Source organism: Eleutherodactylus coqui, chromosome 12 (assembly GCF_035609145.1).
Source record: "Eleutherodactylus coqui strain aEleCoq1 chromosome 12, aEleCoq1.hap1, whole genome shotgun sequence".
Lineage (NCBI taxonomy): Eukaryota > Metazoa > Chordata > Amphibia > Anura > Eleutherodactylidae > Eleutherodactylus > Eleutherodactylus coqui.
In genome coordinates, this window is record NC_089848.1 from 59483079 (window position 1) to 59500319 (window position 17241).

At 43.5% G+C, this 17241-nt stretch overlaps 1 protein-coding gene across 1 annotated transcript; it reads left to right on the plus strand.

Annotated features, from left to right (window-relative positions):
* Nucleotides 1-69: 69 nt before the first annotated feature.
* On the plus strand, nucleotides 70-3981 carry TRIL (TLR4 interactor with leucine rich repeats). The gene has a single exon (XM_066584938.1). It carries the CDS (start codon nucleotides 641-643, stop codon nucleotides 3287-3289), a length of 2649 nt encoding a protein of 882 aa, XP_066441035.1. The 5' UTR covers nucleotides 70-640; the 3' UTR covers nucleotides 3290-3981.
* The last annotated feature ends 13260 nt before the right edge of the window (nucleotides 3982-17241 follow it).

The following is a 17241-nucleotide window of genomic DNA, read 5'->3' on the forward strand; positions in this document are numbered from 1 at the left end:
CCTCCCACCAGCAGCTCTGAGCTGCCTCACTAGGATCCTCTTTCCTTGCTAACAATCTCCAGGGAGTCAGTGTGGGAAGCACGTATTTCCTCCTCTTCCTACAACTGCACAAAACTTTTCGGCTTCGCACTACACCAGACTTGCACCTTGGATATCGCCAAGCTTAACTCAAGAAGAGGATACTGTAAAAGTTGTGCCAAGGACAGACACCTGGCTGCTTCACTGAACTTTTTACAGCAAGCTGTGCAAACTTGGGATGACTTCTAGACCAACTGTAAAACTTTCAGGTTCCTATGGATCTATGAGTGACTGCTAATGAGCTGCAGATCTTCTATACCATCCCGTCACATCTGGACACCCCACAAGAGGGTGGACATCAGCAAATGAAGCCCAGAAGAGGAATTTTGCATAGCACCGTGAGTTCCAAATGACTTATGTTTGCCATCTCCATTTAGTTTTCATCTTGCTACCTTTGAAAATGAACCAAGCCGTAATGTAAGAGTTAACAAGATGTTAGGAAATAGGAGCTCCAGTGCAAACCTTCAGCTGAATGTCTCCAGTCCCAGAAGGGATTTTCTAAGCCTGAATACTGGGAGGGGATGCTTAGCACTGGGATAATTTATACAAAGACCCAGGTGAGATGGAGAAGGCTATATTGTTGGTGGCATTGGTGACTTCCGCTGCTTGTTGGAGTGTGGAGAAGTGCCCAGAACCATGTGATTGTCAACATCCACAACATATATTATGCTCCAACAGGGGGCTATTATCAGTTCCGACATCTAGTCACTTTGTTGGCTCCGCTGCCATTAAAACCTTCAGCTTGGGAGGAAACTTTATCGCCAACATAAGTGCCATAGACTTTTCTAATTATTATAACTTACAGAGGCTTGACCTGCAGTACAATCAGATACAGTTCATTCATCCCAAGGCATTCGAGCAGCTCACTCACCTGGAAGAACTGTACCTTGGCAACAATTTGCTTCCTACACTTACTACTAATGCTTTGTTGCCACTTAAGAAGCTTAAAGTCCTGAATGTGAACAGCAACCGGCTTCACAACGTCAGCCGTACTAGTCTAGCTAACTTGGCGTCACTCGTTAAGCTACGACTGGACAGTAATAACATCCAGATACTGCATGGTTCTCCTTTCATGGGTCTCTCTAATCTGCTTTACCTGCATCTGGAAAACAACAAAATTAGCAATATCAGTAAAAATGCCTTTGTAGGACTTGTGAAACTGCGTCTATTGAGCCTGTCGGGAAACCCCTTGAATTCTTTGCGATATCCTATATTTTTGCCATTGCGCTCTCTAAGCACATTAACCATGGCTGGAAATGACCTACAGCAACTGGGACCAGGTGTTTTCAATGGATTACAAAGGCTTTCCAAGCTCATTCTCAACTCCAACAGGATTTCTACACTACATAGCAAGGCTCTGCAAGGACTTGGCATGCTGCAGGAGCTGCAACTGGATGGCAACTCACTGTCCCAGCTTCCTGAAGGCCTCTTGGCATCGTTGCAAAGTTTGGAAGTGCTGAACCTGAGCCGGAATGCCCTGTCAAAATTGCACCCTGGAACTTTTAATGGACTAAATCGGCTAAGGGTGTTGGATTTGCAGCATAATATGTTGAGTTTTCTGCCTGGGGATATTTTTTCTGGAAATCCAACTCTTTACCGGTTACAGCTGGATGCAAATCCATGGAACTGTAACTGTCACTTATTGGGACTTAAGCACTGGATTCTTGGGACCCTGCATTCACGTAGCCGCATGTTAACGGTGTTTGTGCAGTGCATGGAGCCTTGGGAAGTTGCAGGGAAATATTTGGACTACCTTAATGATACCTTTTTAGAGGGAGTAGGAGGTTGCACACTCAGCACCACACCTCCAGGACTGGCTACCACCATACAAGAAGATGGTTTAGTTTTGCATCATTCTACAAACCAGAGGATGAGTGATACAAGTATTGAACCTTTAGACCAGACAATGAAAACCGTTTCCAAGCTTCATTTAGTACCTCCTAAATCGACACTCCCATCAAGAGGTTCCACTTTGCTCCAAACCCTAGTGTCTGTGCAAAAGGTGGCGGGCACAAAGGGACCTCTAAACACAAAAAGGGAAGGGGGTACTAGACGTCAAAATATACCACAAACGGATAAAAAGCGAAATATAAAAACTTCTGTTGGATCAAGGAATCCTTATGGAGCTAATCAAGACTTGATGAACCCCGGCCAACTGGATCCAGAGTCTCAGAAGCAAAATCCTAATACATTCCAGACTGCAACTGAGTCATTAACACAATTACATCTCAAGCAAGTTGAGGCTCAAATCCCAACATCCTACAAGTTGCCTCATAGTATTCCTACAGCTGAACATTTCTATGAGCAGCCCCATGAGACCAAAGAACCTCCCTTCGAAGCAAAGGACTTGGAGACCACTGGCACTTTGCCGTCAGCATTTGACATGACACCTAGTAGGGATTTGAATCCTGAATCGAGCCAGGAGGTGTCCATAGTAGAGACCTTGCATCAAAGTCCGCTTGACTCTTTGCAGCCATCATTTGATTCGGTTCATCCTGGCCACAGTGAAACACTGCATCAGTTTGCTCCCTTAGGCCTCTCTGACCCATGTGAATTTAATAAGCTGCATCTAGTGAATCTCTCGGTGGAATCTGTAGGCAGTAGCACAGCTCGTGTACGTTGGCGAACCTCAGTCACTCATACCCATGGACAAGTCTTATTCAGGGTGCTGTATGAGCGTTTTGGGCAGAGTGGTCGTTTTCAGCGTTTTATCTATCCTCGGGGTCATGCCGAATCTTTAACTTTGCTGGAGCTCACAGGAGATACTCCATATTTGGTGTGTATTGAGAGTATAATTAATGGTCGAGCTTGTCCGGTGGCCCCTAGGGAACATTGCGTAGGGCTTGTGACTTTACCTTCAGAAGATGAGCGACCTGTACTAAATTACCAAATGTTAGCCTTGGGGCTACTAGCCCTCAATGCTTTGCTGCTTTTGCTCGGGTTTATTATCTGGGGTTCTAGGAAAGCGCACAAGAAATGGTGTCGCAGAAGAGCCCCCGTCCATGTACGTCAAATGTACTCTACACGACGGCCCTACAGGTCTGTGGGGACTGGAGTTTCCACTGATTTCTCAGGTTTTCAGTCACATCGACCCCGCACGGCCGTATGTGCTCTAGGAGAGGCAGACCTCATTGAGTTTCCTGGCTGTGATCGGTTCAGAGAGGGAGGAAATCTACACAGAGATGATCTCCTGCAAAGGTTCACAGATTGAGCAGCCATGAGTCACCGATATGGTTTCTGATGCAGTCATGATTGGGCGGTTGTTCCTACTCCTTCCCAATCGGCAAGAATTAACCCTTATTTATGATCAAATGCATTGGGTTGCAATAAGTACATGAGAACTGAATACTCTAATATGTTGTGTACCTGGAGGAGAGCAGTGCCAACCTTAATAATTGGGTGCTTTTAACCAAATAATACTAAGTACCAAAAGCAATGAATGCTAATTGTAATATGTCCTGTCTAAGTGAGTGTTACTTCCAGGTTACACCATTGGCTCACAGTATGTTGCAAATCATGTGATGCAATATAGTAGACATTGGCAACTCTTTGATAGTTCTGAACAACTATATAAATGTCTAAAACTAGCAGTATGTTTTACACCCTTGTACTAGTTGACATGCTGCTACTAGTGTTGGTAATAACTGAAAACAGGATTTCACATACTGTTTATATGTATTTTGGCTCAATTGTAAAACCTGTACTTGTGTATTCAATGTTAAAGGGGTTGTCCAGTTGTAAATTATTGATGGCCTATCCTCAGGATAGGCCATCAATAGCAAGTCAGTGGAAGAGCGCCACTGATCATCTTTTCTCTGGGCCATGGCATTCGGATGCAGAACTGTTTTTTGCAGGGAGCAGATAGCTCCATTCTTACTGCAGTGGCCAGGCTTGGTATTGTAGTCGAAGTTCCCATTCATTTCAGTTGAATGGGAACTTGGACTGCAATACCAAGCCTGGCCACTGCAGTGGGAACTGAGCTGTCTGCTTCCTGCAGTAATCAGCTCAGTACACAAGCACACTGGCTCTGTGATCTGCTTGATTGGCATAGTTCCTGAACGGCAGACCCCCACTGATCTACTATTAATTGTTTATAGGCCATTAATAGTTGACAACCCCTAAGGTATTGCTTCTACATTGTAGCAGCTAGTGGCAGTTATCGCTCCTAGCAAACAGGTGCCAGTTGTCAGATGGGTGACTGGAAGTAGATTTCCATGGTATAATTTCTCATTTCCAATCCTCATTGGTGTACTATATGATTTCATTCAATGTCAAAAACCTTTTAAAGAGGATCTTTCATGTCAGCAGGGCCAGTTGTATTACTTTTCAGCCACGGCTCTGCTTACTCAAACGATGTCTCTCTTTTCCCTCTACTCCCTCCTATTCCTCCATAAAGACTCTTCTTCATTTCAGTTCCCAGAGCTGTGAATATGTTAGTTGGGTGGTCCTCACTGTCAATGGGTGATGTAAGTCTTGATTGACACTGAGTGGTTGGAACTGCCCACTTGACACATTCACACTAAAACAAAGAACAGGAAGGAGTAGAAGGAAGACATAGCTGGGGTCAACAACGCCGTGGCTGGAAATCTATTTGGTTTGTCCCACTGATATGAGGAAATGTCTCCTTTAAAGGAAACCTGTCACCTTCCAACTGCGCCGTCAACTAAGTTATGGTGCTGTTAGGGAAGGCTAAGGAGATCTGGAGATGTATTTTATTATGCTCACCCGCTCTCCCGATCCTGCACTCCCAGCTGGTGAAGATTGTGCATGGCACAAAAATCGGACTCTACCATAAACTTCTATGGGAGAGTGCGTACACGGCAATCTAAAAAGAGTCCGATTTCCTTGCCACATGCAGACTTCAGCAGGTGACCGTGCAGGATCGGGAGAGCAGATGAGTATAAAAAATACACTTCCTCGGCTCCCTTAACAGCACCATAAGTTAATTTATGGTGGTTTAGGGAGGCAACAGGTTCCCTTTAATATATGTTAATTTCACATGTTCGTTAACTGTTGTGTAGAGGGACTTCAGGAGACATGGCAGTAATATGTACATAAGATATGTCCCCATAGCGTGGTATCGGCAGCAAGGAACCTTTTTAGTCCAGAATGAAGGGGTGGTTGCTCTGATTTCTACCGGCTCTTGACCATACATCTAAGGTCAACTATCTACTGAGTGAATTGGAATGATAGTGCCCTCCCTTGTAGGTGTTGGTCATGCATTCAGAAGCACCACACTTGTAAGATATGACTAATAATAAATAATGTAACTGAAGCAAAGGGAAATGCCTTAGTGTTTAGTGTCCTTAGAAACATTTGTCTTGGTGGTTGTGTCTTTTTCAAAAAATTTCAAATATTGTGGTGACAAATCAAACAGTTGCGTTTACAAAATGGTAATGTAATGGTACATGCTGAAGTTGGCGCTGGTGCACAATACCCTATATCTTATCAGGACAGTGCTCGCCACGTGTTTGCCTCTCCCCACTGGCTTGAATTGCAGTCCAAATGTTGAGCCAAGTCCCCCTTACTTTTTAACAATACTTTGTGATTTTTTGGAGATGCTGAGATTGGTGCAGGGGTGGAATGCCCATGGAAATGGGAGGCAGGGCCAGATTGAACTGGGGCTGCATGTTCAATAGGAACTACAAATTCTACTTCCATGATATATACTCCCTTGGCAGGAGTCTACATTGAAGAGTTAGGGTGTTTATGTCTTATTGCAAAAACACACAATTTTTTTTTAATTTGATACACTTTTACCGCAGCCAAACCGCCCCATGTGAAAGTACAATAATGGGAAGATGGAACAATACCTTTACTGCGCCACCTATTGGAAGGCAGCATTTTTGCAAGTCAATGTCAAGGCTTTTTAACAAGTCTTGTAACAATGACTGGGAAGTGTGAGCATCTGTGTGATCCCAGTCATTGTTACAAGGCTTGTTAAAGAGTCTGACATTGAGGGCTCTTTCACACGAGCGTATACGTTCTTACGTTTTCTCGCCGGCGCTGTAAAATTGCGTTAAAGGATATTTTTCCGCCAGGGTAATTAGCATTTTCTCGCCCATTCACAAGACCAGTGAGCGAGGTTTTTAGCGGAAAAATACATCGCACCCCGGAAAAACCCTCGCTCGGCTTAATTTCCTGGAATGACTTCTAATGCCTACATATAGGCACCTGTAAGCTTTTCACAGCCTCCCCCTCCCTTTTTTTCTAGCTCCCATAGAAGTCTATGGGTCCCGCCGGTGTATATTGGCCAAAACATAGTTCCAGAGCTATCTTTTTGCCCAACGTACATGTCTTGGTGTGTATTTCGGTCACGTATGTTCCATTTTTCACCATTCACCGTTTTTACGCTCCGTATATTCACCCGTGTGCATTTGAACTCAATGTCACAGATGGTCACATATATCGGTCACCCGTAGAGACGCACCATTTATGCGCTCGTGTGAAAGAACCCTGACTTGCAGGAATGCTGCCTTCCAATAGGTGGTGCGGCAGAACTATTCTTTCATTTGCACACTTCTCAGAGGAGGATGGATGGCCTACCTAGTCTCCTCACACCTACTAGGGCTCTTCCCAAGGTGAAATGATACATTTCCTGACCCAATGTACCCTAAGACACCAGTTGTGTAGATGTCCGTGACTGATATCTGATGTGCAGATAATGCCCAGCCGCTAAGGATGTTTGTATTGTTGTTTATAGCAATTAATCAAGTTGTTGTACAGGATCAGAAAAATATGTCTGCTTTCTTCCTGAAACAGCACCACAGCTGTCCATAGTTTGGAGTTGGTATTGCTGCTCATCTCCATTGAACTGATTTGGGCTAAGCTGTAATACCATGCACAACCTGTGGGCAAGTGTGGTGCTGTTTTTGGAAAAAAGCAGTTATGTTTTTCCAATCATGTACAACCCCTTTCACGTCTTTTCCAGCCTTGCTTAATTTAATAGCAGTTGTAATCTGATTGGTTACTATGGGCTAGACCATTGCAATGTTTGTGTTGTACTTACATACATCTCTTTTGATATGTGGAAAAAATATTCCTGTTCCCAGTATCATTACATTTTATGCAGGCGTGCCTATTAAATTAATTAGTCTGGGGGTTAACACCCTCAAGTGTTTACATGGTTCTCAGCCCTCTGGTTCCTTCGAGGATCTCCGAGCCAATGCATACATCACCAGATTCTTTTCTAATGCAATCACGGGAACAGTTCACTGCCTGTTGTATTATATCGCTGTCCATGTGCGCTACAGATATTGGGGCTTCCTAGTCACATCTGCCATGCACAGAGCTGAATACGTTATGGGCCCTATAATAACCCCATGTAGTAACTCCCTTCTTCTGTCCGACACATGCATTGCTCATTAAGCCGAGTACATTCTTGTGTCACAGATTAGTCGAGCCGGCCCCCTACCAACCATTACTACTATTGCTTTAGATGTTGAACTCGCACTAAATGAGTAGAAACTACTTAATTGGATGCATTTGTTACTTTTGAACATTTTTTAATTAAATGGTACTGGTACAATTAATGAATTATTAATACTAGTTACAGCTTATATCCTTGAAAGAAAAGAGTGGGGCCAACTCCAAGTGCTCAAAAAAATTGTTCTTCAATATCAGGATGAAAAAAACCCATTTTAATTCATGCCAGGGACTAAAAAAAAGTAGGGGTGTACACAGGGGCGTAACTTGAAGCTCATGTAGTACTTGTAACAGGGCCTCCAACTATAATACTTTATTCATAGTACTTAGTTCCCTATATGGAGAAGAGGGGCCTTATGGGCCCCCTAAGGCTCCTGGGCCCGGGAGCAACTGCATCCCCTATAGTTACACCAGTGGGTGTACATGCATAAAAACAATGCTTACGCGTTTCAAACTTGACACATTATTTTTATGGATATACTGTACATACCTACTTTTTAATCCCTTACATGAAATAAAGTTTATTCTTTTATCCTGATGCTGGAGAACAATCTTTTTTGAACTCTTGTTTCATCTTCCTTACTTGCATATATTTCCCAGAGGAGCATGCATGGCCTTATAAGCCTCCTCACTCACCTCCTAGGTGTCTTCGTACACCTTCTAGGTGCTCTCCTTAAGAAGAGAGGATACACTTCCTGAACTTTTGGAGTTACCTAAGATTTGGCTCGACATCTTCCTTCCTCTATGTATTTGTCCATGATTTCCTGTGTTAGTAACTCATATCCCAAGATAGGTGGCTATGAGCTGATATCTTTTTCAAACTCCATGTGGTTCAGTTTACCATTTCATCGCCATATGTGGTGCTTGTTGATCCTGCCATTGGTCTCTTGCAGAGCATTGAAAGACTTGACATCCTTGTGTATTTTTCCTCTTCTCGTATTTTTAAATATGGATAAGGGGGCTTTGTGTAGAGTTACTGAATCTATGGACAAGTAGGAGAACCTGACTTGGGTTTCTTTCTATTTAGGGCTCCAGAGCAGCTACCGTCTTTTAATAGGTAGGCGGTTGAAGTGCAGTGTCAGACTGGGATGCCTAGGACCCACCAGTAAAATTTGTTTTGGGGCTGCAGTGAACAGTTGCATGCAAATATTACCTATCTAAGATGCTGTACTCTGCCCATCAGTATGTATTGTCATGGGTGTACAGTGTCGTGTGCTGGGGATTGGAGCCCACTCTTGGCTCAAAACCCACTGGGGCATTCACCTGTTCTCTTGTGGGCCAGTCCAAGCTTGGATAGCTGGTATATTAAAATTGATTCTAATTCCATTCTATATTACAGGAACCAGTGCTTACACTGCATGAAATCACCTCACCAATCAGTGCCTCTGGAGTATTTGTTTTGTAGACCACTAATTTTAAAGGGATATTCTGGGATTTTTTAATTTTTTTTTTCTATTGATGACAAACAGGTTATCAGTAGATGATCGACGGGGATCCACCGCGCTCAGATTCCCACCAATTCAGGAAGCAGAAAGAGCTGACCATAGTGCAGTGGCCTAGGTTGGTACTGCAGCACAGCTTCTATTAAATTTAACTTGGGCCACTGTGCCTGAAATACCAACCGGGGTCACTGTCAACGCAATCTGCTTCCTGTGTTGCCCACAGTGACAGCGGCAACAGGAACCAGCTGTTCGGCGAGTATCCAAGCGGCAGGCCCCTGTCAGTCATCAACAGAGAAAATCCAATAGAAAAAGTCCCAAAATTTCTCTATAAGGAGTTTTCCCATCTTACATATGCAAAAAGCTACAAGCTCCCCGCTGCAACTCACCTGTCACCCGCAGCGGCCCCCGAATCTTTAGAGACGAGCGGGGAGATACTTGGCTAAGGCACTACTCGCTCGAGTAATGTGCCTTAGCGACTATACTTGCTCATCTCTAGTCTTAACCTATTCTTCATCATGCTGAGCCATGTTAGCCCTACTGAATAGAACAAGATTGGTCGGCTAATATTTTAAATCATCTATCTAGAATTAGATTTCAATACACTCATGTAAAAAAAAGTGCAGAGTTTCATCTGTACAGTTAAGTTTTATGTTTTAGTGAACCCTCCGTCGTGATTTAAAATCTCTCCGGTGATGCTCACAATAAGTAAAAGTCTCGCGATTGCTTACTGCACGGTGAGTGGACGTCCTTATGGAAAGTAAGGGAAATACGCACCAAACTGTGAAATTCCATAGCGACAGAGTCTCACTCCTCGGTGTAACCGTCTAATATTATTCATTTCAACTTTTTCTCTCATGTATTGAGTCATTTATGTTGTCAGGACTAATTAATATGCGCTGTGAGAACATATAGTTGCCATTTCTAGTGGATGTCTGTGCGGCATTGTACATAAGTGTATTCTGTAAATTGTAACATATTGCTGTCTATGTTTTTTTGGAGGCAAATATAGTAAGAACAACATTTTAGGTAATCGGCATAACTTTAGCTCCCTTCTGAAGTTCAGAGGAAGTCAGTACCAAAGTCAGAACTTTCTTGAAAAGCCTAGAAGAACAGTATTTTGAGTAAGATGAGTAAAGCCCCTATGTGGGATATGCTACATTGTAAGGAAATAGGCTGGAGACACTTTGACATCATCGGTATTTGCAATGGACGGACATTAGATCAGCTATATTGGATTTTAATGGCCAATCTTATTGTCTCTAAGGGCCCTATTAGCTTGATACAATTTGACAAGATATAAGCTACTTTAACCCTTTCCAATCCGAATTGTATCCTGGTTTTCCTAGGGGACTTACTCTGTTTCTGCTGTTATACAATGGCGCTATATGCTGGCTAAAGCCAGTACTGCATGAAGTGACACATTGGATAGGCTCTGACAGCAGAGAGGCTGGCAATATACAGTAAGAGAACCCTGACGGGCATCTTCCAACATCGGAGCTATGCAGCCTTAAATCATAATGTCTTTAGACATCAGACAGTGGATTGGAAAGGGTTAAACGGTCTTCATACAGGCCAATTCAGACTTTAATGGGGGTTGAGAAATCGTTCATACGTTCGTTCATTCACCCTTCATCATTAATATTGGCAGCACATCCCCGGTTTACATTTGTCTACTGCATGCTCGTTTCATGGCAGCGGTGCAAATCTTAAAGGGGTTGTCCCGCGCCGAAACGGGTTTTTTTTTTTTTCAACCCCCCCCCGTTCGGCGCGAGACAACCCCGATGCAGGGAAGTAAAGGAAGTTTACCGGAGCGCTTACCTTAATCCCCGCGCTCCGGTGACTTCAATACTTACCGCTGAAGATGGCCGCCGGGATCCTCTGTCTTCGTGGACCGCAGCTCTTCTGTGCGGTCCACTGCCGATTCCAGCCTCCTGATTGGCTGGAATCGGCACGTGACGGGGCGGAGCTACACGGAGCCGCTCTCTGGCACGAGCGGCTCCATAGAAGATTACAGAAGACCCGGACTGCGCAAGCGCGGCTAATTTGGCCATCGGAGGCCGAAAATTAGTCGGGCTCCATGGGAACGAGGACGCCAGCAACGGAGCAGGTAAGTATAAAACTTTTTATAACTTCTGTATGGCTCATAATTAATGCACAATGTATATTACAAAGTGCATTATTATGGCCATACAGAAGTGTATAGACCCACTTGCTGCCTCGGGACAACCCCTTTAAGCTTCATTGACTATTTGCATCCACATGCTACCAAAATTGGATAAAGTGTTCCACTCTTTTCATCAGGTCTTCATTCTGTCCTCCATAGAGGATGATGTTCAAGAATATAATGCACAGTACATTGTACCTATTGTTAGTGGGAGAGGATAGTGCATGTGATATATGGTGCCATAATATACCTACGTTGTATAATACGCTATCTAAAATTCTGTCTAAACCTAAGCACAGTCAACTGTGAAAAGCTATAATGCCGGTCTACTTTAAGGAACTGCTTTAAGGAAGATCCATGGATTCAGCAATACGATTAGTATGTTTACTGCAAATTGGTGCTTTTACTTTCTAGGTTATAGTTTTTGGGTTTTCCTCGTCTTCCATGTTTGTACATAATGTCTTTGTGTTAGTGGAAGAGATCCCTTATTGATACTAAAGAATAATACCATAGAAAAAAACCACTAGAAATGAAGTGTATGTAATTTGATGTAATCGTATCACTGGATATTCTTCCAATGGGAGATGCTAAGATGTAATTTCTACTTGTATTTCTTACACAACGGTTGTAATATTTAATAAAATGGTGCTTTACTATTACATTTAGTTTGTACTTCTTGAAATTAAATACATTTTTAAGTTAAAAAAAGTTTTACTGACTTATTCAGTGGGGAGGGAGGGGGGGTGGAGGTGACCAATAAGTTGGGGTTCTATACTATTTTGGATTTGGGGTCAGAGAAGTGAGCACAAAGAACTTTTGCTGCTTTAGAACAAGTGCTCTATGACAGTTTTATTGAAGTTGAATGGAGCTTCATTGCTCATGCTCTACCGCCGATCCACTCAGTCACCTCCTCACTGAGAGGAGTAAAATCATAGAATGGTAGAGTTGGAAGGGACCTCCAGGGTCATCAGGTCCAACCCCCTGCTCAATGCAGGATTTACTAAATCATCCCAGACAGATATTTGTCCAGCCTTTGTTTTAACACTTCCATTGAAGGAGAACTCACCACCTCCTGTGGCAACCTGTTCCACTCATTGATCACCCTCACTGTCTAATATCTAAATTGTGTCTCCTCCATATCAGTTTCATCCCATTGCTTCTAGTCTTTCCTTGTACAAATGAGAATAGGGCTGATCCCTCTGCACTGTGACAGCCCTTCAGATATTTGTAGACAGCTATTAAGTCTCCTCTCAGCCTTCTTTTTTGTAGCTAAGCATTCCCAGATCCTTTAACCGTTCCTCATAGGACATGATTTGCAGACCGCTCACCATCTTGGTAACTCTTCTCTGAACCTCCTCCAGTTTGTCTATGTCTTGACCCGCAATGAGAACTATGAACCGCAATGAGGAGAAGAGAGAGACACAGGACCTGGTTTTTGGGATTGGTGGGTGTCTTATCAGTGAGACCCCCAGTGTTCAGACTTTTATCCCCTATTCTATAATGGATGATAACAATCAGTCTTGGTGAATATCCCTTTAATTTGCATTCAGACTTGTGTGCAATGTGATTTGACTCATTTAGTTAATTGAGTAATCTGTTGATATAACAATATCCTATCCTCACATGGAGTCCCCAGTGATGAGCGTGATTAGTGTTAGTCTGGAACAAAATGCTCATGTCAGAGATTGAATAAACAAAATTTAGTGAAATTCTGGGATTTGAGCTTAAATTACATCATTTGTCCTAAATATTGGATTGTGGTCCCAGAAGAACGCTATGGAACATGCGTCATGGTATGAAGGCACAATGCATCTGCTAGTGGTGTAAGTTCATTACTCCCCAGGTCTTGTCAGTGAACACGAAGATGACAAAAGAGCTGGCCAACTGCTCATACAGTGGTCGAATGCTTCACTCGGACATATGTTTGTCAATAAGAGCTGCGGACTTTTCCTATATATCATTTATGTTGTATTTTTTCCAGATGGAATCAATCATAATCCCAATGGTGTTCGAAGAATTTACACATGGGTCAGATACAGTAAGAAGCGCTGTTACTCCTTTGGCAGTACAAACTTTGCAAGGGTTGGAAATGTTAGCCGGTATTTAAGGGAAGATAAAACTAAAACGAACACAAGATAACTGAAGACGATTATGGCTCCTTACCTTCTGATGTCATCCTCTTTGTACAAGAGCCAAAATAGACTATAATAGAGTAAAAGGATAAATACTGCCTCCAATAACTGAGACATGGAGATATTTTCTAAGTAAGATCCACAGTTTCCATTTGGCCATAAGGGCTCATGCACACGGCCATCCTAGCCATAATAGGGTTCCTTAGAGGTCTATGGGGTGCAAACTGCAATTCTGTATCCTTCTTCTGATTTCATATGATGACATTTGTGGCACACTCCATTGGGCTCGGGTTGTATGGAGTCTGTAGGAGATTATTGTGCCATGCGCATGAAAGAAACCAAAAGGATCTACACTGTCATAAACCATCTTATCTATCTTTTCTTTGAGTGATTGTATTGAGGTTTCATCAATATGGTGTTCTGTGGTGGTAGACTTCATCAAGCCACTATAGTGGTAGATACTTGTGGTTAACAAGTGGTCTTGCATAGATTTGTGGCACTGTTAATACTATTGTTTGTACATTATTTTGCTCTGTCATTTTTATAGAAAAAGGCTAAATAGCTGCTACCATCCCCATCAGTTGGCTTCTATTAGCCTCAATAGTGTTGTCTTCCACCCAGTAAAAAAGATCAGATGGATCTCATGAAAGTAAAATTAAGTTCAAACGTTGAGCGATCACTTTGCGCTCCGAGCATGGTATGCAGAAGACAATTGGGGCCGCTTGTCTTCTGCATCCAGCTGTTCTTTTCTCGGAGCGCTTAGCTGGTATATAGCTGTGCGCTTCGAGTGGGGTATGTAGAACACAGCTGCAGTGCTGTGTTCTCTATACCCCGGCTGTTCACAGAGCACTCAGCTGGTATACAGCTGTGCGCTCCGTGCGGAGTATGCAGAACACAGCTGGACTGCTGTGTTCTTCATACACCGGCTGTGTTCACAGAGCGGGATACCAGGTGAAACAATAGTATCAGCTGTATCCTGCTGTGAACTCCTTATAAGACTGATCGTTCTCTTTTGGCATTCTGAAAGACAACAGTCAGCCACTCGTTAACGAAAAATGCACAATGTCAGTGCAGTTAGGCACAATAATTATTGCTCAAAAGATGGCTTTGAGCGATTTTTGAGCGAGAATCGTTGTCTAAATCAGCCTTAACAGTTCCCAAAACGGTAATACTAAAGCCGGTGATTAGGTAGCTCCACTCACTCCTGCTCATTAGTTTTCATTAAAATCTAATTACTCCTTTGCCAATGGTGAGTCACTAAGCCATGCTGATTTACATTAGGACATGAACAGACTTCTCCCTACTCCCATGACAGGGATTAATTTCCGTTGCTAGCTGCAGATTTATGGGACATCACAGGGGCTGCAGCCAACAACAGAGCTCAGCGATCGATCACGTGCACCTTAATAAGTTTTAACATGTTTTAAACTCCAATGTATACAAAAGGAACAATCCAGCAGAAGCAAGAATAAAACCCAAGGGGGACATTTACTGCATATTCTAGGCCAAAATACTGGCACAGAAAAGTTGCAAACTTTGCAAAAGTCCTGCTTGCACAAAAAGGTTGCGACTTTTCTTCCTTCTGCGCCAGCCCCGGGTTGGATTTATTGGGAGGGGGAGTGGCCACGCCAAACCAATAGATGTATAATTTACACCAGAAACTGCCGTAAATTAATCTGTCCGATTGTCATTGGAAGGGTGCTGAGTAGAGATGAGCGAGCATACTCGTCCGAGCTTGATGCTCATTCGAGTATTAGGGTGCTCGAGATGCTAGTTATTCGAGACGAGCACCACGCGGTACTCGTCTCGATTAAACGAGCACTGTCCATTGAATTCAATGGAGCCGGCAATACAGCCAGCTCCATTGAAAGCAATGGGCTGCCGGCGATCTCAGGATGAATTTTCGGGAAGGGCTTAAAAATATAAGCCCTTCCCTGAAAATCATCCTAAAATGTGTAAAAAAAAAAATTGTCAGCATAAAGATCGTTCTCCTCTGCCACAGCAGTAACAGCTGTGGCAGAGAAGAACGATGTTAGCCCATTGAATTCAATGGAGCCGGCAATACAGCCGGCTCCATTGAAAGCAATGCGCTGCTGGCGATCGCGGGATGAATTTTCGGGAGGGGCTTAAATATATAAGCCCTTCCCTGCAATTCATCCAGAAATGTGTAAAAAAAAAAAAAAAAAAATGTATACTCACCTTTCCGCTGCAGCCGGAGTTCAGCCGCGTTTGGCCGGCAGTTCTCCTGAACTGCTCTCAGTAGTATTCAGCAGGTGGGGATTTAAAATCCCCGCCTGCTGAATGAGCTGCCTCTGATTGGTCACAGCCTCACCAATCAGAGGCAGCTCTCACTCACACCCATTCATGAATGGGTGTGAGTGAAAGCTGCCCCTGATTGGTCCCTGGGCTGAGCCAATCAGAGGCAGCACTCACTCACACCCATTCATGAATTCATGAATGGGTGTGAGTGAGAGATGCCTCTGATTGGTCAGGCTGTGACCAATCAAAGGCAGCTCATTCAGCAGCAGGGATTTTAAATCCCCGGCTGCTGAATACTACAGAGAGCAGTTCAGAGAACTGCCACCGCTGAACTCCGTCTGCCGGGACCGGGTGAGTATATATATATATTTTTTATTTTTACACATTTCTGGATGAATTGCACGGAAGGGCTTATATATTTAAGCCCTTCCCGAAAATTCATCCCGCGATCGCCTGCAGCGCATTGCTTTCAATGGAGCCGGCTGTATTACCGGCTCCATTGAATTCAATGGGCTAACATCGTTCTTCTATGCCACAGCTGTTACAGCTATGGCAGAGGAGAACGATCTTTATGCTGACATAATTATTTTTTTTTATTTTTACACATTTTAGGATGATTTTCAGGTAAGGGCTTATATTTTTAAGCCCTTCCCGAAAATTCATCCCACGCTCGCCGGCAGCCCATTGCTTTCAATGGAGCCGGCTGTATTGCCGGCTCCATTGAATTCAATGGGCTAACATCGTTCTTCTCTGCCACAGCTGTTACAGCTGTTACAGCTGAGGGGCACTCTTGCCACTATTGTGGCTTAATAGTGGGACCTGGGAACTTAAGATGCAGCCCAACATGTAGCCCCTCGCCTGCCCTATCCGTTTCTGTGTCGTTCCCATCACTTTCGTGAATTTCCCAGATTTTCACAAATGAAAACCTTGGCGAGCATCGGCGATATACAAAGATGCTCGAGTCGCCCATTGACTTTAATGGGGTTCGTTACTCGAAACGAACCCTCGAGCATCGCGGGAAGTTCGACTCGAGCAACGAGCACTCGAGCATTTTGGTGCTCACTCATCTCTAGTGCTGAGCAAGAAATCGCTAATTAGTCGCTAGTCATTTAGTTTCAGCTCAGTGTATACAGGAAGTTGTTCATCTCTGAACGTCTCTTCACAGTGAATGGAGGCGGGCGGCCGGAAGAGATCTCCAACCCGCTTTATCTCCATTCGCTAAACGACTATCACTCCTGTATGGAAGCAAAGTAAAAGTACCTCTAGACACTTTCAGCCATTTTTTTCCCCTCATTGGCTAAAATTGCAGGCAAGGGTAATGGCCTAAATGTAACTACGGGTACCAAAAAATGAGCCTACATTTTAGTGCTAAAACTGATTTAAACTAAGCCAACTAATAGGTGGCATATGCTTAGTCTGAAGATGCACCAGATTTATCATCCAGCAGAGTCACTCTAATAAACTGGCGCATTTTAAGACTGTAGGGCAGATTTAAGGTACTTTTACATAAGACGAAAAAAACATTAGTGTGCCGGAGGTCTTACCATGTTTTCCCAAAAATAAGACTGTTTTATATTTATTTCAGCCCCAAAATATGCGCTAGGGCTTATTTTCAGGGGATGTCTTATTTTGAATTGGCGGTGAGCGATGGCCACGGTTCAACCACTGAGCCGCTGAAATTCCACAATAAACTTACAGTAATGAACAAACCTCATTCACACACAGTAGAAGACATCTGCAG